Source organism: Aulonocara stuartgranti (assembly GCF_965226115.1).
Source record: "Aulonocara stuartgranti genome assembly, chromosome: 23".
Lineage (NCBI taxonomy): Eukaryota > Metazoa > Chordata > Actinopteri > Cichliformes > Cichlidae > Aulonocara > Aulonocara stuartgranti.
The window spans coordinates 13,002,541-13,019,831 of NC_138958.1; the positions used below are offsets into that span (position 1 = coordinate 13,002,541).

The window sequence follows — 17,291 nt, forward strand, 5'->3', positions numbered from 1 at the left end:
ATGAACTGAACAATTGTTTTTGATTTGTCTTGTCAAACAATATTGCTTGAGAATGGTTTGCATGAATTTCCAACAGCTGTAGATACCCTGAGTGTAGAGAAACCTGGAAAACGATGGTGTTGGCCTCAGCCTTGTGTTATGAGATTCAGAAGCATTACACTGACTGAAAACCATTTGAATGGTACGTTCTGGTACTGCTTACTGATTCAGAAGTCATTTCTTTAATGTGGGATTTTGTGTATTTATGCTTTAGTCGGTTGTGCCTCTCACTAGTGTTTTGTATTAATGGCTCGATTCATGTGCTTTATTGCTTTTCAGTGTGCTTACTTACATGGAGGAGGCAGTGGTTAAAAATAAGCCATTTAGTTTGGACTGATGCTTTCTCCATTTCTCTGAGATTATTGTGGTCCTGACCTAAGTGGGACATTTTAAAAACTGGGTCCCGGTTTGGTGGTTAGTGGTCCAGACTACTTGAAGAGACAACATGTCACTCTGTGCTTCTCAAGGAGGCACAGAGAACCCTCTACGACAGGAATCTGCATTTATTTCAAAGGGTTATGGTCGACTTACTTCCAAATGACTGGGTTATTTTAAATTCCACAACACAAGTACAAGTAGAAAGATTGGCTTGTGATACTGCAGCAACAACTGGTACTTGCGTGTTTCTAACAATGTGCAATAAAACTGGATCGGGAACAAATCTCCTGTAGGGACATGGAACGAGTCTGTAAAAGTCACCGTACTCACACGGAAAGTAATCTTTTCTTTTCTGTGTTTGCAGGAATGCTGTTGATGGAAACAAAAAGCTGTATGCCATCTATGATACAAGGTAAGAATCAATCCCTAAACACTGCTTTCTTGAGGGCTGCAACAAAAGGGAAACTTTATTAGAAAAAGTTGCAGAGTGTTCATTCTGAAAAGTGGCAGAAAACCAGAGCGGCTCTCTTGAATAAATAGGAGAAATCTTTTGGTAGGCGTCCAACTAAAGCACAATCTCATTCCCTGCAGCAGTATTGAACTTCTTCCTCTACGGCAAACACTGGAGCAGAGAGGGAAAAAAAAGAGCTCAGTGAGCATTTTCATGAAATCTTCGCTAGAACAACTTAAACTGATTGGCACTCGTGGGGGTGCGAACATTGTTTTCATTAACAAGTAAGGCTGAGTCAGATCTTCTAAAATTAGCATTGAGCTTTTAGATCTCCAACCTGCTTTTACCCTGTAACCAAATCTGGAAAACCTAAGACAATTAGACCTGCACACTCCACTACTTAAACTTAGCAACAAGCACTGTGTTCAAAAGTGGTCGTTTTGGAGTATCAGTAAGTGCTAATGCACAGTACAACATTAGCATTAGCATTAGCATGTAGTAGCTGCAGTAAAAAAAGCAAGCTTATCAAAGCAGGTGAAGCACAAAATACTGAGGGACTGAGTATTATCAGTTTATTGTTGTAAGCAGCTGGTGGTCATTCTCCACTCAGGTGCTTTTAAACCATTGCAGAAGATGAGGCCGCACCAGTAATGATGACTTGAATTATTTCAATCCAAACTCTTCAACCTTTTCAAACCTTCATAATCTTCACCAAGTACAATTTTTTTCACATTTCTATTCAAAAAGAAAATGAAACTGTGTTGTTAAAAATTTGCATAAAAATGGAAATGCACCTTCTGCTAATCAGATAGTTATTAGCTACAATTTTCCAGGTTAGCAAGTGAAACTGTAGCATGTGCATCGATCTTGGTGAAGAAAACTCCATAAACAGTAGCAAGCAGATGACACGGGATCCTATGGCTACGTCCACACTAATGTGTTTTCAAACGAAAACGCATTGTTTTCTCTCCGTTTTAGCCTCCCGTCCATACTGAGACGGCGTTTTCACTCAAGGAAAATGCCGCGTTTTTAAAACGCTCTCGGAAACGCATACATTTGAAAACGGTGCTTTTGCATCGCAGTGTGGACAGCAAAAACTGAGACTTTTTGAAAATGATGACACATTTTAGTCATGTGATGCAGTCAAGTAACCAATTAAACTACGATAGCGGAGGGCAGTACACAGCAGTGGTTTTGTTTGCTCTCAATTTTGACAGCCCTATTAAAGATTAATATCAGTTTGTACATGCTCCAGATAGCTTTTCTTCAAATTCTTTAATTCTCACTCGCTTTTGCAACTTTGTACTTTTGTGTTACTCGCAGCAACAACTCCACCTCATCGTTAGTCCATTTAAAAAACTCGGTGCTTTTCCTCGACATTTTGTTGCAACGTTTCAAAGAGCCGGACAGTAAACAAATGGCAGACAGAAATGAGGCAGGTCAAACCGTCTTGCGTTTCATGCATGCGCAGTACTGGAACATAAGCGTTTTCAGTGTGAACGCACAACTCTGTGAAAACGACTGAAAATGATAGTGTGGTCGCGGAGCGTTTTCAGACAAAAACGCCGTTTTCAAATCTATCCAGGCTAGTGTGGACGTAGCCTGTGTTAGGGTGAAAAGTACTTGTGGTGCTGAACTGAACTGTTGCTACCCAGACAAAGGAAGCAGCTTGGAAAGCAACACCCATGTTGAGAATTATCACACCTAGAATTGGACCAATAAATCAACATAAGGTGCTAGCAAGCAGTTGCTCTGTTGTGTGGTGATTTATGGATTTGTTTGAGAAGTGAAAGGTTTCTAGTTCAAGTCCAGCCAGACATTCAAGGCTCCTTTTCGGTTGTGTCAGGAAAAGCATAAAACATGCGTAGCTATCTGCTGTGTTGATAAGTAACATTTAGCATCAACAAACATATGCTTATCTTTTACCTGGTTATGAATGTCTCACCATGCTATGACACTGCATTCCACTAGGGCAGCGTCATAGTTATTTCTGGCATTCATTAATACTTTGATTAAAAAGGAGAGAGCAATCTGACTAACAGACTAGTCTAAAAAAGAGGGAGAAAAAAACCCCAACAGCCCCGCATTCAAAGGGGGGGGGGGGGGGGGGGAAACTGTGAGATTATTCAGTTAAAGAAATGGGCAGGGGTCCCCCGACCTCAGCACACCCTTCAGCACGCCACTGCGTCTGAGCGTAGCTGGGCCGCCCCAGTCTCCTCTGTCAATAGAACCACTCAAACAAGCTGCTACTGTTAAAACAGACAGTCACGTGCCCTGAAATCATCCCCATGACACTCGCGCGTACTGACATGAAGAGTCATTTTCCAAGCAGCTCTGCCAGGCTGAAGCATGCAGTGTGCTTTAACAATGCGGACCTGTGGATTTCTGCGGTATTTCTATACATTTCTATAGTATTGGGCACTTTGTAGTTTGTGCTAACTGGTGAAAGGCTAGAGGATGGGGATGCTGGGCAGCAGCAGCAGGCTGTGCGAGGCTTTCCGGCTCCGCTGCTGTGTCACAGCCAGCGAGCAGCACATCTGGCAGTGAAGCCTGCGCCTCCTGAAGCCGCACAGGCTGACAATGTGGAGGGCGTCTCACCTGGTTTAGGGGGTGTGTGTGAGCACCGCGGCTCACTCTTCATTTAGTCATTTGTCGGTCGCTTGACTGCAGCTGTGCACCCAGACAGCACCCGAGGGATGTGGGGCAGCCAGGGAACAGGTCTGTTGGACGCCCTCTCTGTGCCGCTGGTCGTGGCCGTGATGTGCTGCGCCCAGAGGTGAGTGTGTCTGCGGGGTTAAAAGTCCTGGCGTCCGCTTTCAGGAAGACTCACCGGGGGGGGTTATTCTCTTTTTTCAGCGTCAACGAACCGGGGAACATGTCTTTCGTCAAAGAGACAGTGGATAAACTGCTCAAAGGATATGATATCCGTCTTCGGCCAGACTTTGGAGGTATAACTATCACTGTTTCTTTGCTGTTTTATGTGACTGAATTGCTCATCCGTAGTTAACTTTATTTTGCTCTGTTTTAAGGTCCACCGGTTGCTGTTGGCATGAGTATAGACGTGGCAAGTATAGACATGGTGTCAGAAGTCAACATGGTAAGTATAGCACACAAATCCTCCTTCAGATCTGAGCCATTTGTGGCTGTGTTTGACTTCCTTTTCTTAACCAATGAAAAGTAGCTCAGATTTGTTTTGTTTGTTTGTTTGTTTTTGCTTTTTATTGCATATAGGTTTACAAATATAGATCACATATAAGTTTATGTGAAGGTGGTTTAATTTGTCCCATAAAAATGTCCTTCTCTGCTTGTATATATGGTTGCCTTCCTGTTAATATGAATTTCTTTCTCTCCACCATCCCCACCATGCTAGATGTCTCTCTCCAGTATTGCATTATCAAAGCAGCTAATTACCAGCCCTTTATAAAGCAAAAACGTGTTGCCTGTTGTTGCAACTGTATTGCATAGACTGTGCAGTTCATCTGCTGAATTAGATTATAGCTAGTTGTGCTGTGTGGTTGCACACCCTGGGTCACTGGCTGTGTGCGTGTAGCAGTGATGCCTTAGTGGTCCTGTTAGAGTAAGGTCAGTAAGTTCTGTTACTGTGTCTTCTCCTTTTAAACAATGATGCAAATATAGTGAAGCTACTTTGTTGCAAGTGTGCGCCCGTGTCTGTGTGCATGTGTTGAGTACAGTTTATCACCTTTACGCCATCTATCAGGGCTCTAAACTGCTGACAGGGCTCGATGTCTGATCACATGCTACAGAGAGGAAAAAGCCCCTGACATGCTGTCCTGACAAGTCTGTGTGATGAAATGTATCCGTGGTGCATTTTAATGCATCTCCACACAGCAGCAGAGTGTGGCTCGCTGAGACATTTTTATTGTGGAAGTGAGTTAGTTTCAGTTTGTTGCGTTAAATAGAGTGGTTTCATCAAGAAAATGCAGAGCGAGGCTGTTTTACACTCACACACAGTGCATTGTTAGATTTTTACCAGGGATAAAACTTGGACTTTCTTAGTGTTGGATTTGGATTTTCATTGAAAATCAAGAGTGGCGAAGACAGACACAGTGCAGACACTTCTTATGCAATGCAATCTCTAAATCCCTATCATCATTGTTCACTTTAAATAAATGTCCACGAAGCTGCAACTTGCCTGAGAATCATCCTGTTTCTCAGACTCCATTATAATCCAGTCATGGCTGCCTGTATACCAGCGGGAAAAAACTGCAAGCAGGAGCTGCTAATGGCTCCTGCAACATATTTTTAATGGTGTACTAGTAGTTAGCTTAAATTTATCTGTTTTGAAAACTCCTCAAATATAATAATCAGTTTTATACACAGGAGAAATACTGCAATTGTTAAGCAGTGTCAGTGTTCTATACTGCAGATGAATAATACACCAGCCTAATAATGTATGCACCAGTTATTGTGGACATAAGCACAGCGTTTGGCTGCTTAGATGTAAGCCTTTGGTTGCACAGAAAAAGAGACAAACACATCATTTTTCAGTGTCATTAGCTCTGAAAATCTATGATCTGTTAACTGAATTTTAGCACTTAATGGGCCAAACATAATATCCGCATTAGAGACCACGCCTGCTTTTAACTTGAGAGTTTATGTCTGCCCGGACCATCCTGCATGAAAGCATTTAGCTTCTTCATATCAGACTGTCTGTGTTAGTAGCTGTAGGCATGCAGATGGGTTCAGAGTTATCTCCTCCTCAGGCTGGAGGAACTGGCAACCTCTAGAAAAGAAACAGTCCCAGTGGCACTCGTGATAAAAATGTTCTGCTTGTGATAAAAAATGATGGGACACTGTCTCCACGAGGCATTAAAGAAACACTCACTTCTTTGAGTTGTGAGACAGACAAAAATATCTGCAAATTCTCAAAGGAACGTGCATCATTGAACCCACAGGAACACGGTCCTAAATCAAGCACATGTCATTCATTCAATGACATTTGAAACATTTGACTGCAGCTGTTGTGCTATCATCTGCATTGTGTGACTGTTTGCAACATGCCGTAGCCCTCACCATGCATGCAAAAACACTAATCAACACTATGACACAAGTTATGTGCCACTACTGGCTGTTTACCTAGTTAGCACTGGCATAATTCTGGTTACCGAAGATGCATTCTTCTCCTGCTTTTTGTCGCTCCCTCGTTTTATGCTACATTGCTAGATGGCAGCCATTAAGGGTGAGACTTGTACAGGGTTCACACTTCACTTCTTGACTCTTGTGATTGGATAGAGTGAATCACTGATGCCCTTGAAATATAGACACAGCATTGCAGTTCATCACACTGCTGGATTCAAATATACAGCATGTTAGTTGCTGGAAATTTGGAAATCTAGACGTGAACTGAAGCTCTTCTTGCTGTGTTTTTTGACACAATTTGATTGGTCTTATTCGCTGCCAGTCATCATGTTTAATAGCAAAGAATGGATTGCTGAAGAAGCAGCCAAGTTTGAACCTGATCATCAGTTGGGACCTTTTTTGGTAGAGTTTATATGGCCAAAAATATGGATGTGAGTGTAAATGATCATCGTTGTGTCTGCGTTAGCCCTGTGATCGACTGACACAATGTCCAGAGTATATCCAGCTTCTCACCCAATGTAAGCTGAGATAGACTCTGGTTCCACCACCTGATAACTTGTTAGGAAGATGGATGGATGGATGGACCAGCAGCCCAATGGGTCAGAGAACCTGCCTAAAAGATTGCAAAGGGATTAAAGTAATATCAAACAATTGCAAAGAGACACAAAATGCCCAGAAAATAAAAAAAATAAAATCAGAAACGTAAAAAGACCACAAAGCTCCTTTTAAAAAGGAATCACGGCAGCACTTTCTAAAGGTTAAGGAATTTTTGGGATGGGGGCTTGCAGTGCTCAATATCAGTCAGCTGCTATTTTTAAAAAACGTACAATTGAATTTTTGCCCTTCCACGTGAAGAAGAAATACTGCCATCGCATGACCATTAACAAACTCAAGGCCAAGTTAAGCATTTATGCAGAGAAAAACATACATCAATGCAGTGAAAAGGCCTTCGTTAAAAACTTTTAAAGGTAATCAGTTATGCATAGTAGTACTCTAGTATAGTAAAAAGAAGGATGATTTTGAAATGTAAATCATGCAAAGCTACTCTGGTGCAGGCTAAGAATAAAAATGTGAAACTGGAAATGAGCAAAAAAATTCCTTCTTAATAAATATTACAAAAAAAGTGCCATATACAATTAAGCAACACTTAGAGGAGCAGATACATTGAGCAGCAGTAGGTTTCTCCTGCTGCAGTGTCCTATAGCCTGACACAGACAGGTTGTAAACAGACTGAGAGGCAATTTAATGTTACATGCAGTTATTACAGGGTAAATTTAAAGTATAACAAACTTTTGGAATCATTATCTTATAAATTGATGAGCAGGACATCATGTTCAAACGTACAGCCTGATTTCCACTGTTTTCCTGCACCTGTAGCAGCTTTAGTTTTACTCGCTTCTTGTCTTCTGTTGCCTCTTTTGCGTCTCTGTCAGCCTCTAAACAGCTCTAACCTCATTTCTAAAGCCTTTTGAAATGTTCTCTGAGCAATTTAATAAACTTAGGTGTTAAATATAGCCACACAAAGCCCATGCTATATTTTACAAGTGATACAAGGCTGAAAAATATCTTCTTAGTGTCAGCTGAGCCCAAACAATGCATTTCCGACCAATCAGTAATATAGGGGAACCTGTTAAGATGATGAAGTGACTCAAAAGCATTCAAAATCCTTGAAGCTTGTCAACTAATGCTTCAGCTAAATGCCTCACTGCCTGAAAGGCATTATTATCATGAGTGGTTGGTGATGGAAATTTGACATTTCCATAACAGCTGCCGTGTCACTCCAGCTTGAAACATGAAGCAAAAACTAATGGCAGCCCGGCGAGTGGCGTGTCCAGAGTCTGCTCAGATCATGAAGGGCTTCTATTTTTTTCTGAGTGAAGAGGAAAACTGTCAGTCATCTATTATACCGCTTTGCTGAAGGAACACCCTGTGTGAATCCCTACTGAGCATTACCAAACCACAATGAAAGAAGCTTTTACTTTAGGCTATTTATGTGACTGCCAGTGTTGCTAATTGGTTACTTTAAAGGTGTGTTTGCTGTGTTATTTGGAGCAGCTCTTAATCTGCTTACAGGATCAGAGACTGCATTTAGTAAATCAGAGACCCTCGGCAGTGCTGCGCTTAGAATCGTACTCTAAGAGAAGAAGAGTGTGAAAACCGAGAGATTAAACCTGCAATGCAGTGCACGTCTGTCTTCATGTGTTTCACCATTAAGGTGCTGTTAATGGCAGGTCTCTCTTTCCCTATAAATTGTACTGAGAAACCGGAAACTCGTGTCTCTGTGAATTATCTGCAGTCTAGTAGCACCTATCGCACCCTGCTGTGATAATCAACAGATCAATGCCTTTTGGGCAAAGCCAGCACAGTTGGATTGCTGCCGTTTTGGAAAGAAAATGATCAAGGAACAGGTGATTGCTTTTGGTGATCGCGCATGTCATCCGTCTAAGCATTAGAAACAATACTGCTGAAAAAATTTAGGGAACACTCATTGCAGCATAACACAAAGTCCATGAAAGTTCAGGGATATGAATCTGTCCAGTTAGAAAACAACGTTTTGTGAGTCCATTTAATCTGTTTTGGTCCAAACCATAGTGACAATAGGTGTTCTGGAGAAGTGACAACAAGGCCACCCCACTTGAAAAACAAAACCCTCTCTGCTTATCTTTACTGACTGATTTTCTCTAGTTTATCTTTTTGGTTATTGTTCTTTGCTAATATGATGAAATGGTACCTGGACCCTATTCAAGTTGCATAAGTTTCCCAGCTTTTTCAGGAGGGCATCCATATGTGCCAACACAAGAAGGTTTGCTGTGTCTCCCAGCATTCTAAAGAGTATGAAGGAGATACCAGGAGAAATATAAGGAGAGCTAAACAGGTCGTAGAAGGGCATCAACCCAGCAGCAGGCCCAGTATCTGCTTCTTTATGAGAGGAACAAGAGATCACTTCAGAATGACCTCCAGCCAGCTACTCATGTGCATCTTTCCTACCAAACTATCAGAAGCAGGGTGGCATGAGACCCCAGAGTTCTTTAGTGGGACATGTGCTCACAGACCAGCACAGTGCAGGTCAATTGGCATTAACCAGAGAACTCCAGAACTCGCAGGTCCACCACCAGTACTTGTTGTCTTCGCAGATAAGAGCACATTCAAATTGAGCACATGTGTCAGCATGAAAGAGTCTGGAGACTCAGGCAAATATTATGCCTCCAATATCATTTCTGAAAATGGTACGTGGTGTGATGATTGTACAATTAATATTTGTGAGGCAAAAGCTCAGACTTTAAGCTTGTTTCAGACAGATGATGAACTGAGGGGCTGCACTGAGGCACAGTATAAGAAAAAAAGGCATACAAAACTACTCTAGTAGAGTCCAAGAATAGAAAAACAGAGCTGGAAATGGGCAATATAGTTCCACTTTAACTAGGATTATAAAAAAAGAGTGCATAGACCAATAAGCGATGCTCAGAGGACCTAAAACAATGGCTAGCAATTAGTTTCTCCTGCCGCAGTGTCTTATACTCTGACACAGGCAGGTTGTAGACACACGGCTGGCTCAAGCTCTTTTCTGTCTTAACTTTTAGGAATAGCTGGATGCTTACGGAGTCGATTAATGTAAGCTCATCCACCCGTTATAATGCTAATTCTGTGGCACAGATGGAACAGCGGAGGTGTGAATGGTGCATTCCTCAAACCACACTGGGTGACATGAGAAAGAGAGATGGAGGGTTTATTTCCCAGCAATGAATGAGCTAGCCACCTGTAATCTGTAATTATGGGATGGAGATCAGCTAAACAGGTACAGCTGTGTCAGTCATAACATCTGCTTTGTTCTTAATTTTTCTTTTTTCTTTTTTTGTAGTTTTTGTTCCCTGTTTTTTATATGTGGAAAATGGTAGGCATTTTTAATGTGTCAAATTCTGATTTAAAAATCATGATAAAAGAATTTGGTGACCTACAAAGACAAAAGGAGAACTTGCCGTCTTTCCCTCTGAGAAGGTGCTGGCAGCTTTCAAACAGCCAGAGTCACACGAGGCTTTGGCCCGTTATAGACTGTGTGGGCGAGCTGCAGAGCTTGTTGTCTAGGAGATGAGATTATTAATATTTTTCTGACTTTCCTCTATTTTTAGAGGAAAATTAAGATTACTCTGTGTCCACTTCAGTTCTGTCGTTATTTTTAATATAGCCTCCTCCCCACGGCGTCACACTGCACACAAGTGCACTCCAGGAACAACCTTTAGAGCTATCACTCCTTCATGTGAAGAGCTCTTACACTTTGCAGAAAAGCACCTGCGAGTGCACAGCGGGTCCTCTGACCAGTGCAGTCACACATTAGTTCGGTATCCTCCGCATGAGTCAGCTGGAAAATGAATTCATCATGTCCTAAAACTCCCATTCTTTTTGACACTTTAACATTATCCACCTTCTGCCTGAAGGAAGTGTTACCTTTAGATGTTCTCCCAGATTTATATTGAAGGGCTTAGTTAATAAGTCAGCTATAAAACATCATTAAAAACCTCAGGTCACTCAGAAGGTAAGAAGAACTCAGCAGCAAATACTAAGGTAGTTCTCTTTATGGAGCAAGCAGCGTTTCACACTGTGCTGCATTCAGTGGAATATAAAGGCCGTGTTTGCCACTCTAACTGGACGCTTTGAATAAAAATAGAACTTCAAGGGCTTTTTGGGAGCGTAATTCTAGGTTAAACTAAATGAGAGGAACTTTTTGACTCTTTCAGTCAGTTTGAAGCATTGAAAAGACCAAGATCACCCAAGTTTGGGGTTTTTTGTTTTGTTTTTTTACTTTAAGGTCTCATAAATGTTTTAATTACTGAGTTTCACGGTGTGTGAAGAGCTCTTTAAATTTCTTTTCATTATAAATGGCTCATAGTTAACCGCAGAACCAACAGAAGACACTGTGTAATTCATCTTTTTTAATCTTGCTAATAGAGCATGAATCTCTGTCTGTGTGTCTGTCTGTTCTTCCAAAAACCATTCATCAGATCCACTTCAGACTTGGCGGTTTTATTGTTTGGGACCTGAGTGTGTGCAGTGCATTTTTGGAAGCTTGTCTGCCAGTCAGCGATGCCAGCATGTTGCCTCCATTGCTGTGCATTACCATTCGAGGCAAATGAATGCTGCACCAGTGGTTTTATGAAAACGTGTGAGTGGGTTGAGACGTAGCTTCATGCACTGTGGTCATGGTCTTTGTGTTGTCATTGTTGTTTCCCTGCCTTTGCTTCCCTCCGTCCTGTCTATGTGCTGTATGCTTCTGTGATCCCTTGTGTTTCGCTCTCTTCTTGTTTATGTCTTATTTTGCTTCCCGTTTTATTTCGATAGATCCTTTTCTCATGATTCCTGCCTGGATTTTACTTCCTGCTTTTATAAATTCCTACATATTTTTATTTTTCATTTGTGATCCCAGGACGATGAAGCGATCACATGTATAAAACTTTGTTTTCTGCCTTCACCGTTTGTTTTCAGCTGCAACTGCACATTACTGTGAAAAAATCATTTTATGCTGCCTGGCCAGCATCAAAAGGCAGTTCAACTTAAAGCTAAATCTGGTGGGAAGTCACTAATACCCCATTTCTGCTGTATGCTCAGATCACTTTCATAATATGTCGATGTTGTTGTGCTCTGTTGTGTTTTATTTACACAACGTACATAAAACACATTGTGTGATTTAATACATTTCTGGCTCTTTGTTGTGCTTGTTGCCTTTAATTGTCTATTATTGATGTATTGGAGATGTATGTTGGGATGATCCATTATGTTTTTAGGCCTTACACGTTCACCAAAGACACTTAAATGACTTAAAGCATGGTTATATCTCCCCTCCACAAAAGCAGCTATTTAACAGCTTTTCTTTCATAATGTAATAGTACAAGATTTTTGACAGCACAACGAATAAATCATTTAATGAACGGCTTGTTTGCTACAGCGTGGGAGGATACAGAGGATGAAACTATTAAATGGATAGTTTGTAAAACACATCTAGCACACTTTGGAAACCTACTGGGAACATCTAACTGTCTCATGGAGTGATGAAAAGCCCCCCGATTGCACGGGGCGAGATTCTCAGAGTGCCATTCCTGCACTCCCAGCAGACATCCTGGTGTTAGGATGACGTAGACGATGTTTGACTGGCACACATTAACCGTGTCTGAGTTTGAGACTGCGATCGCTCCGAGCCAAAAGTGACACAACAGTCTCAACCTCCCACCGGGCCTCATTTACTCACTGGTGCTGAGAATAAGCGCCTTTATGTCTCTTGTGGTCTACGTGATATCTGACAGCAAACAACAGCACCCTTCAAACCCAAACCAACGTGACAAGCATTGCAGGTATTTTAAGAATTTTATCATGAGTTGAGTCATCGTATGACGGCAACATTTTGAAAACCTCCGTGGAATGATCTTTGAGAACTTTTTGAGAACTTTTGCTGGTAGATTCTGTCAGTGAAAAAGTGTTTGGCATATTATGACCTCAGTGGTGTAGAGTAAGGTAGTGCTGCAGTATTGCTGAGTCGTAATTCTGTATTGTCCTTTAAGCTGATTGATTCTTATGATTTAGTAAAGTAGCTTATGATTGACTGTTTCTTGCAAATAGAAGGTTTGAATAGCAGGTGGGTGGGGCTTATGTGTTTGTAGCCATAACCTTAAAGTACAGCATTTGTGTCCATTCCCAGAGGCATTTGCTTACAGGGAGCCCACCTGTGAGATTTTCAACCACTGGACACGTGATCTGTGCAGTTGTGCAAAATCCCAGCTGCACAGTGACTTATGTGGATGATGTTGGGCATCATTTGAATGCTGATTGGTTGATTAGTTGACCAGGAAGTGAATTCACCTGGAAAGGGAGAAGCACAAAAAAGATTTTTTTTTAAAAATAAAATAACAGCAATGAAAGTAGCAACATTAGCTGTGGTGGACACTTTTCAGTGCCTTTAACTGTCTTTGTATGTTAGAACTTTTTCCATAGATGCTTGGTGGCCCAACAGCAAAAGCAGGAGTAGCCTATGGAGACCGGTTGTACCACAAATTTTTGACACTGCCCCTATCTGACAATAGATTCTCTCTGCAGTGGACGGCAGTCCAAGCTGCCAGTGGACTGCCCACCATAATGGAACGATGAGTAGACAGGTGGATCTCTTCAGAGCAGTTTGAGGTCTGAACTCACGGAGATTAATTTCACATTCACTTGCTTAGTACGAGCATCCACCAGGAAAAGCATAACAGATGGCCAGATGGTAAATGGCCTGCATTTGTATAGCGCCTTTCGAGTCCTTAAGGACCCCAAAGCGCTTTACACTACATTCAGTCATTCACCCATTCACACACACATTCACACACTAGTGATGGCAAGCTACATTGTAGCCACAGCTGCCCTGGGGTGCACTGACATAGGCGAGGCTGCCGGACACAGGCGCCACCGGGCCCTCTGACCAAACAGGCTTACTTTAACTGCTTTTATCTTAACTCTGATAAGATTCTGCACTTCCAATAGCTGATTAGCTTTTTCCTGCTGCACAACCACTCATTCATATAGCCATATTACTCATGTACAGCGTGGCCATTTTTTTTACTATCTGATGACAACTGCCGAAGCTCCCTCCACTGCCCCACAACCTCCTCAAATATATGTTGCTGTTTGATCTCTATTCGCCTCTAAAAGCTGGGACTCATCCTTAAAAAATAACTTCCTAACGATCTGTTATTAGTGGACATAAGTGCCTCTGATAGAACTGGGAAATGTATTTATCAAAGTTCTTTTTGTTTGATAAAGATAAATATAAGTAAAGTTGCATTAGAATTTAACAATTTAATTTTGAAACCATTTCACAATATTGATCTTATACTAGTGAGTCTTCAGATTAAAATATAAATTATGTTATGACTTGTTCAACTTTAATTACAGTGGGGCAAAAAAGTATTTAGTCAGCCACCGATTGTGCAAGTTCCCCCACTTAAAATTATGACAGAGGTCAGTAATTTGCACCAGAGGTACACTTCAACTGTGAGAGACAGAATGTGAAAAAAAAATCCATGAATTCACATGGTAGGATTTGGTTTTTTTTGTTTTGTTTTGTTTTTGTTTTTTTTTTGGAAGTGGTAGGATTTGTAAAGAATTTATTCGTAAATTAGGGTGGAAAATAAGTATTTGGTCACCTCAAACAAGGAAAATCTCTGGCTCTCACAGACCTGTAACGTCTTCTGTAAGAAGCTTTTCTGTCCCCCACTCGTTACCTGTATGAATGGCACCTGTTTGAACTCATCATCTGTATAAAAGACACCTGTCCACAGCCTCAAACAGTCAGACTCCAAACTCCGCCATGGCCAAGACCAAAGAGCTTTCGAAGGACACCAGGAAAAGTATTGTAGACCTGCACCAGACTGGGAAGAGTGAATCTACAATAGGCAAGCAGCTTGGTGTGAAAAAATCAACTGTGGGAGCAATCATCAGAAAATGGAAGACATACAAGACCACTGATAATCTCCCTCGATCTGGGGCTCCACGCAAGATCTCATCCCGTGGGGTCAAAATGATCATGAGAACGGTGAGCAAAGATCCCAGAACCACACGGGGGGACCTGGTGAATGACCTGCAGAGAGCTGGGACCAAAGTAACAAAGGTCACCATCAGTAACACACTACAACGGCAGGGAATCAAATCCCGCAGTGCCAGACGTGTTCCGCTGCTGAAGCCAGTGCATGTCCAGGCCCGTCTGAAGTTTGCCAGAGAGCACATGGATGATACAGCAGAGGATTGGGAGAATGTCATGTGGTCAGATGAAACCAAAGTAGAACTTTTTGGTATAAACTCAACTCGTCGTGTTTGGAGGAAGAAGAATACTGAGTTGCATCCCAAGAACACCATACCTACTGTGAAGCATGGGGGTGGAAACATCATGCTATGGGGCTGTTTTTCTGCCAAGGGGACAGGACGACTGATCCGTGTTAAGGACAGAATGAATGGGGCCATGTATCGTGAGATTTTGAGCCCAAACCTCCTTCCATCAGTGAGAACTTTGAAGATGAAATGAGGCTGGGTCTTCCAACATGACAATGATCCAAAACACACCGCCCGGGCAACAAAGGAGTGGCTCCGTAAGAAGCATTTGAAAGTCCTGGAGTGGCCTAGCCAGTCTCCAGACCTCAACCCCATAGAAAATCTGTGGCGGGAGTTGAAAGTCCGTGTTGCTCGGCGACAGCCCCAAAACATCACTGCTCTCGAGAAGATCTGCATGGAGGAATGGGCCAAAATACCAGCTACTGTGTGTGCAAACCTGGTAAAGACCTATAGTAAATGTTTGACCTCTGTTATTGCCAACAAAGGTTATGTTACAAAGTATTGAGTTGTATTTTTGTTATTGACCAAATACTTATTTTCCACCCTGATTTACGAATAAATTCTTTACAAATCCTACCATGTGGATTCATGGATTTTTTTTTCACATTCTGTCTCTCACAGTTGAAGTGTACCTCTGGTGCAAATTACTGACCTCTGTCATCATTTTAGGTGGGAAAACTTGCACAATCGGTGGCTGACTAAATACTTTTTTGCCCCACTGTATATGCTCATTTTTAGCAACAAAAGAATGGCCAGCAAAGTTTTTACCAAGTGGAAGATAAAGATAAAATTTCTTTGGTGTCTGGAACGTGATCGTCCAAAAAGAAATTATCTACTGAAACTATTTCGTTCCTCAGACGTGTAAAGTCTTAAACTGCTTGCAGTGTTTGGTTCTGTTTTTAAGGGAGGTCTAATTAATGAGGAGATCTGTGTCACATCCTGTTTGGATGGCTTCCACAGGCAAATCTGAGCCTGGATTTTAAGAGCTTAAACAGTCGCTACTTTGTACAAAGGGTGGGAAACATTTCTCTCCAGAGGGCCTGACTGACACCGATGAAGGAAGACAAGGGTCACATGTTTAATAAAAAAAATCAAAACTTATGCTGCAATGAAAACATTGCCAGCATAAAGGAAATACGTAAATGGTACATAATCATGTACCATTACATTGCGACCACATGCCGTGCAGCCAGAAAGCACAGTCCTCATGCATTGATTAATCCAATTACAATCAGATTTCTAACCTTGAATTTAACTAGTTGTTGCATGTATTGTGGCACATTGATATCTTTTTCATTAGTTAAATATTGTATATGTAATATGTAAACATAACCGTTGATGATAATCTTTAAAAGAGACAAAGTACAACTAGTTAAACACTGGTGATGTTTCACATTTGGAAGGCCTACCAGCCTGTAACAGTGTACAAAGTCTTTTTGCTCCAAACAAATGAATTGTGACATGATCTGGCATCTGAGTCTCTTTCTTGAGTTTTCATTGGACAAGAGTTGACTACGCTGCCCTCCACTGTGGCTGTCTGACTGTACACAAACTGAAGAGCCTCTGTGGGGAATTAGCCGAGGCCTAGAATAGATCCCTGAGGGAGCCTGCAGGTTACACAGGGTGCTGGGAGCTCGAGGGCGTACAGTACAGCATGTACAGCGAGAGTGATGTGGTATAAATTTGTTTCTGAGCTGCTTGTTTAAAGTAGTCAAGGATAGCTGTGAGATCTGAAGATCTCAAAGAGACTAAAATAGCTGTGGTCCAGACATGGAGGGAGCGTGTTGGTAGATGGGCACCATCGCTGTAGTAGAAGAGCTGTTGTGTAAAGCTGATTCACCCATCCCACAGCTCTGCTGCTTGTGGGAGGAAGCATAATGAGGGCATCTTCTGTTTGCAGGGGGGTGAAAGAGAATTGGGAGGCATCTCAGAAAATAAAACAGTCAATTCGCAAGCCAGGGATTTTCTGAAATCTAACTCACCACAGTTCACTACAGAACCTACACCCAGAACCTGACGAGTTAAAAATGTTTCCTGTACGGCAAACAAATGAAAAAGCCTCACACAGTCACAGTAACGACTGTGCAGCTCTTTGAAATGAATATCTATTCTGATTATACACACACGCTGAATTATTCATTGGAATCCATGCTGCATTATAATATACTGTCAAATCACATACACAAAACAAGCTTATTATTTGTCAGTCCTCCAAAACCCAGGTGTCTCTTTGCACTTTGTATACAAAGTAAAAAAAAAACGCAGTTCTTTCATCTGTTGCGATCAGATCAGCAGTTTATAACGTGACACCACAAAGACCATCCTAAGCAATAATTAGTTCAGCGTAGAGATAGAAAATACCACCGACGCATTTTTGAACACTTTATTGTGAATATGTTGTTGCACCGGAGGATAGGCATTTTGAGCGTGGACAACTTTTTGTTTATTTCCTGTTTTATTTATTCACGAGAACATA

General features: G+C 41.6%; 1 protein-coding gene across 4 annotated transcripts in view; it reads left to right on the forward strand.

Moving 5' to 3' along the window:
* The window catches only part of gabrb3 (gamma-aminobutyric acid type A receptor subunit beta3), a 49,120-nt gene that overhangs the window by 17,971 nt on the left and 13,858 nt on the right, over positions 1–17,291 (forward strand). For 2 of the 4 annotated variants that reach the window (XM_082525211.1, XM_082525213.1), the window contains exons 2-4: positions 782–829; positions 3,725–3,816; positions 3,898–3,965. In XM_082525211.1, coding sequence (XP_082381337.1) covers positions 782–829; positions 3,725–3,816; positions 3,898–3,965 — 208 coding nt within the window. Of the gene's footprint in view, positions 1–781; positions 830–3,118; positions 3,645–3,724; positions 3,817–3,897; positions 3,966–17,291 lie in introns of those variants that run through there. The other 2 variants (XM_082525212.1, XM_082525214.1) reach the window with 2 other exon arrangements.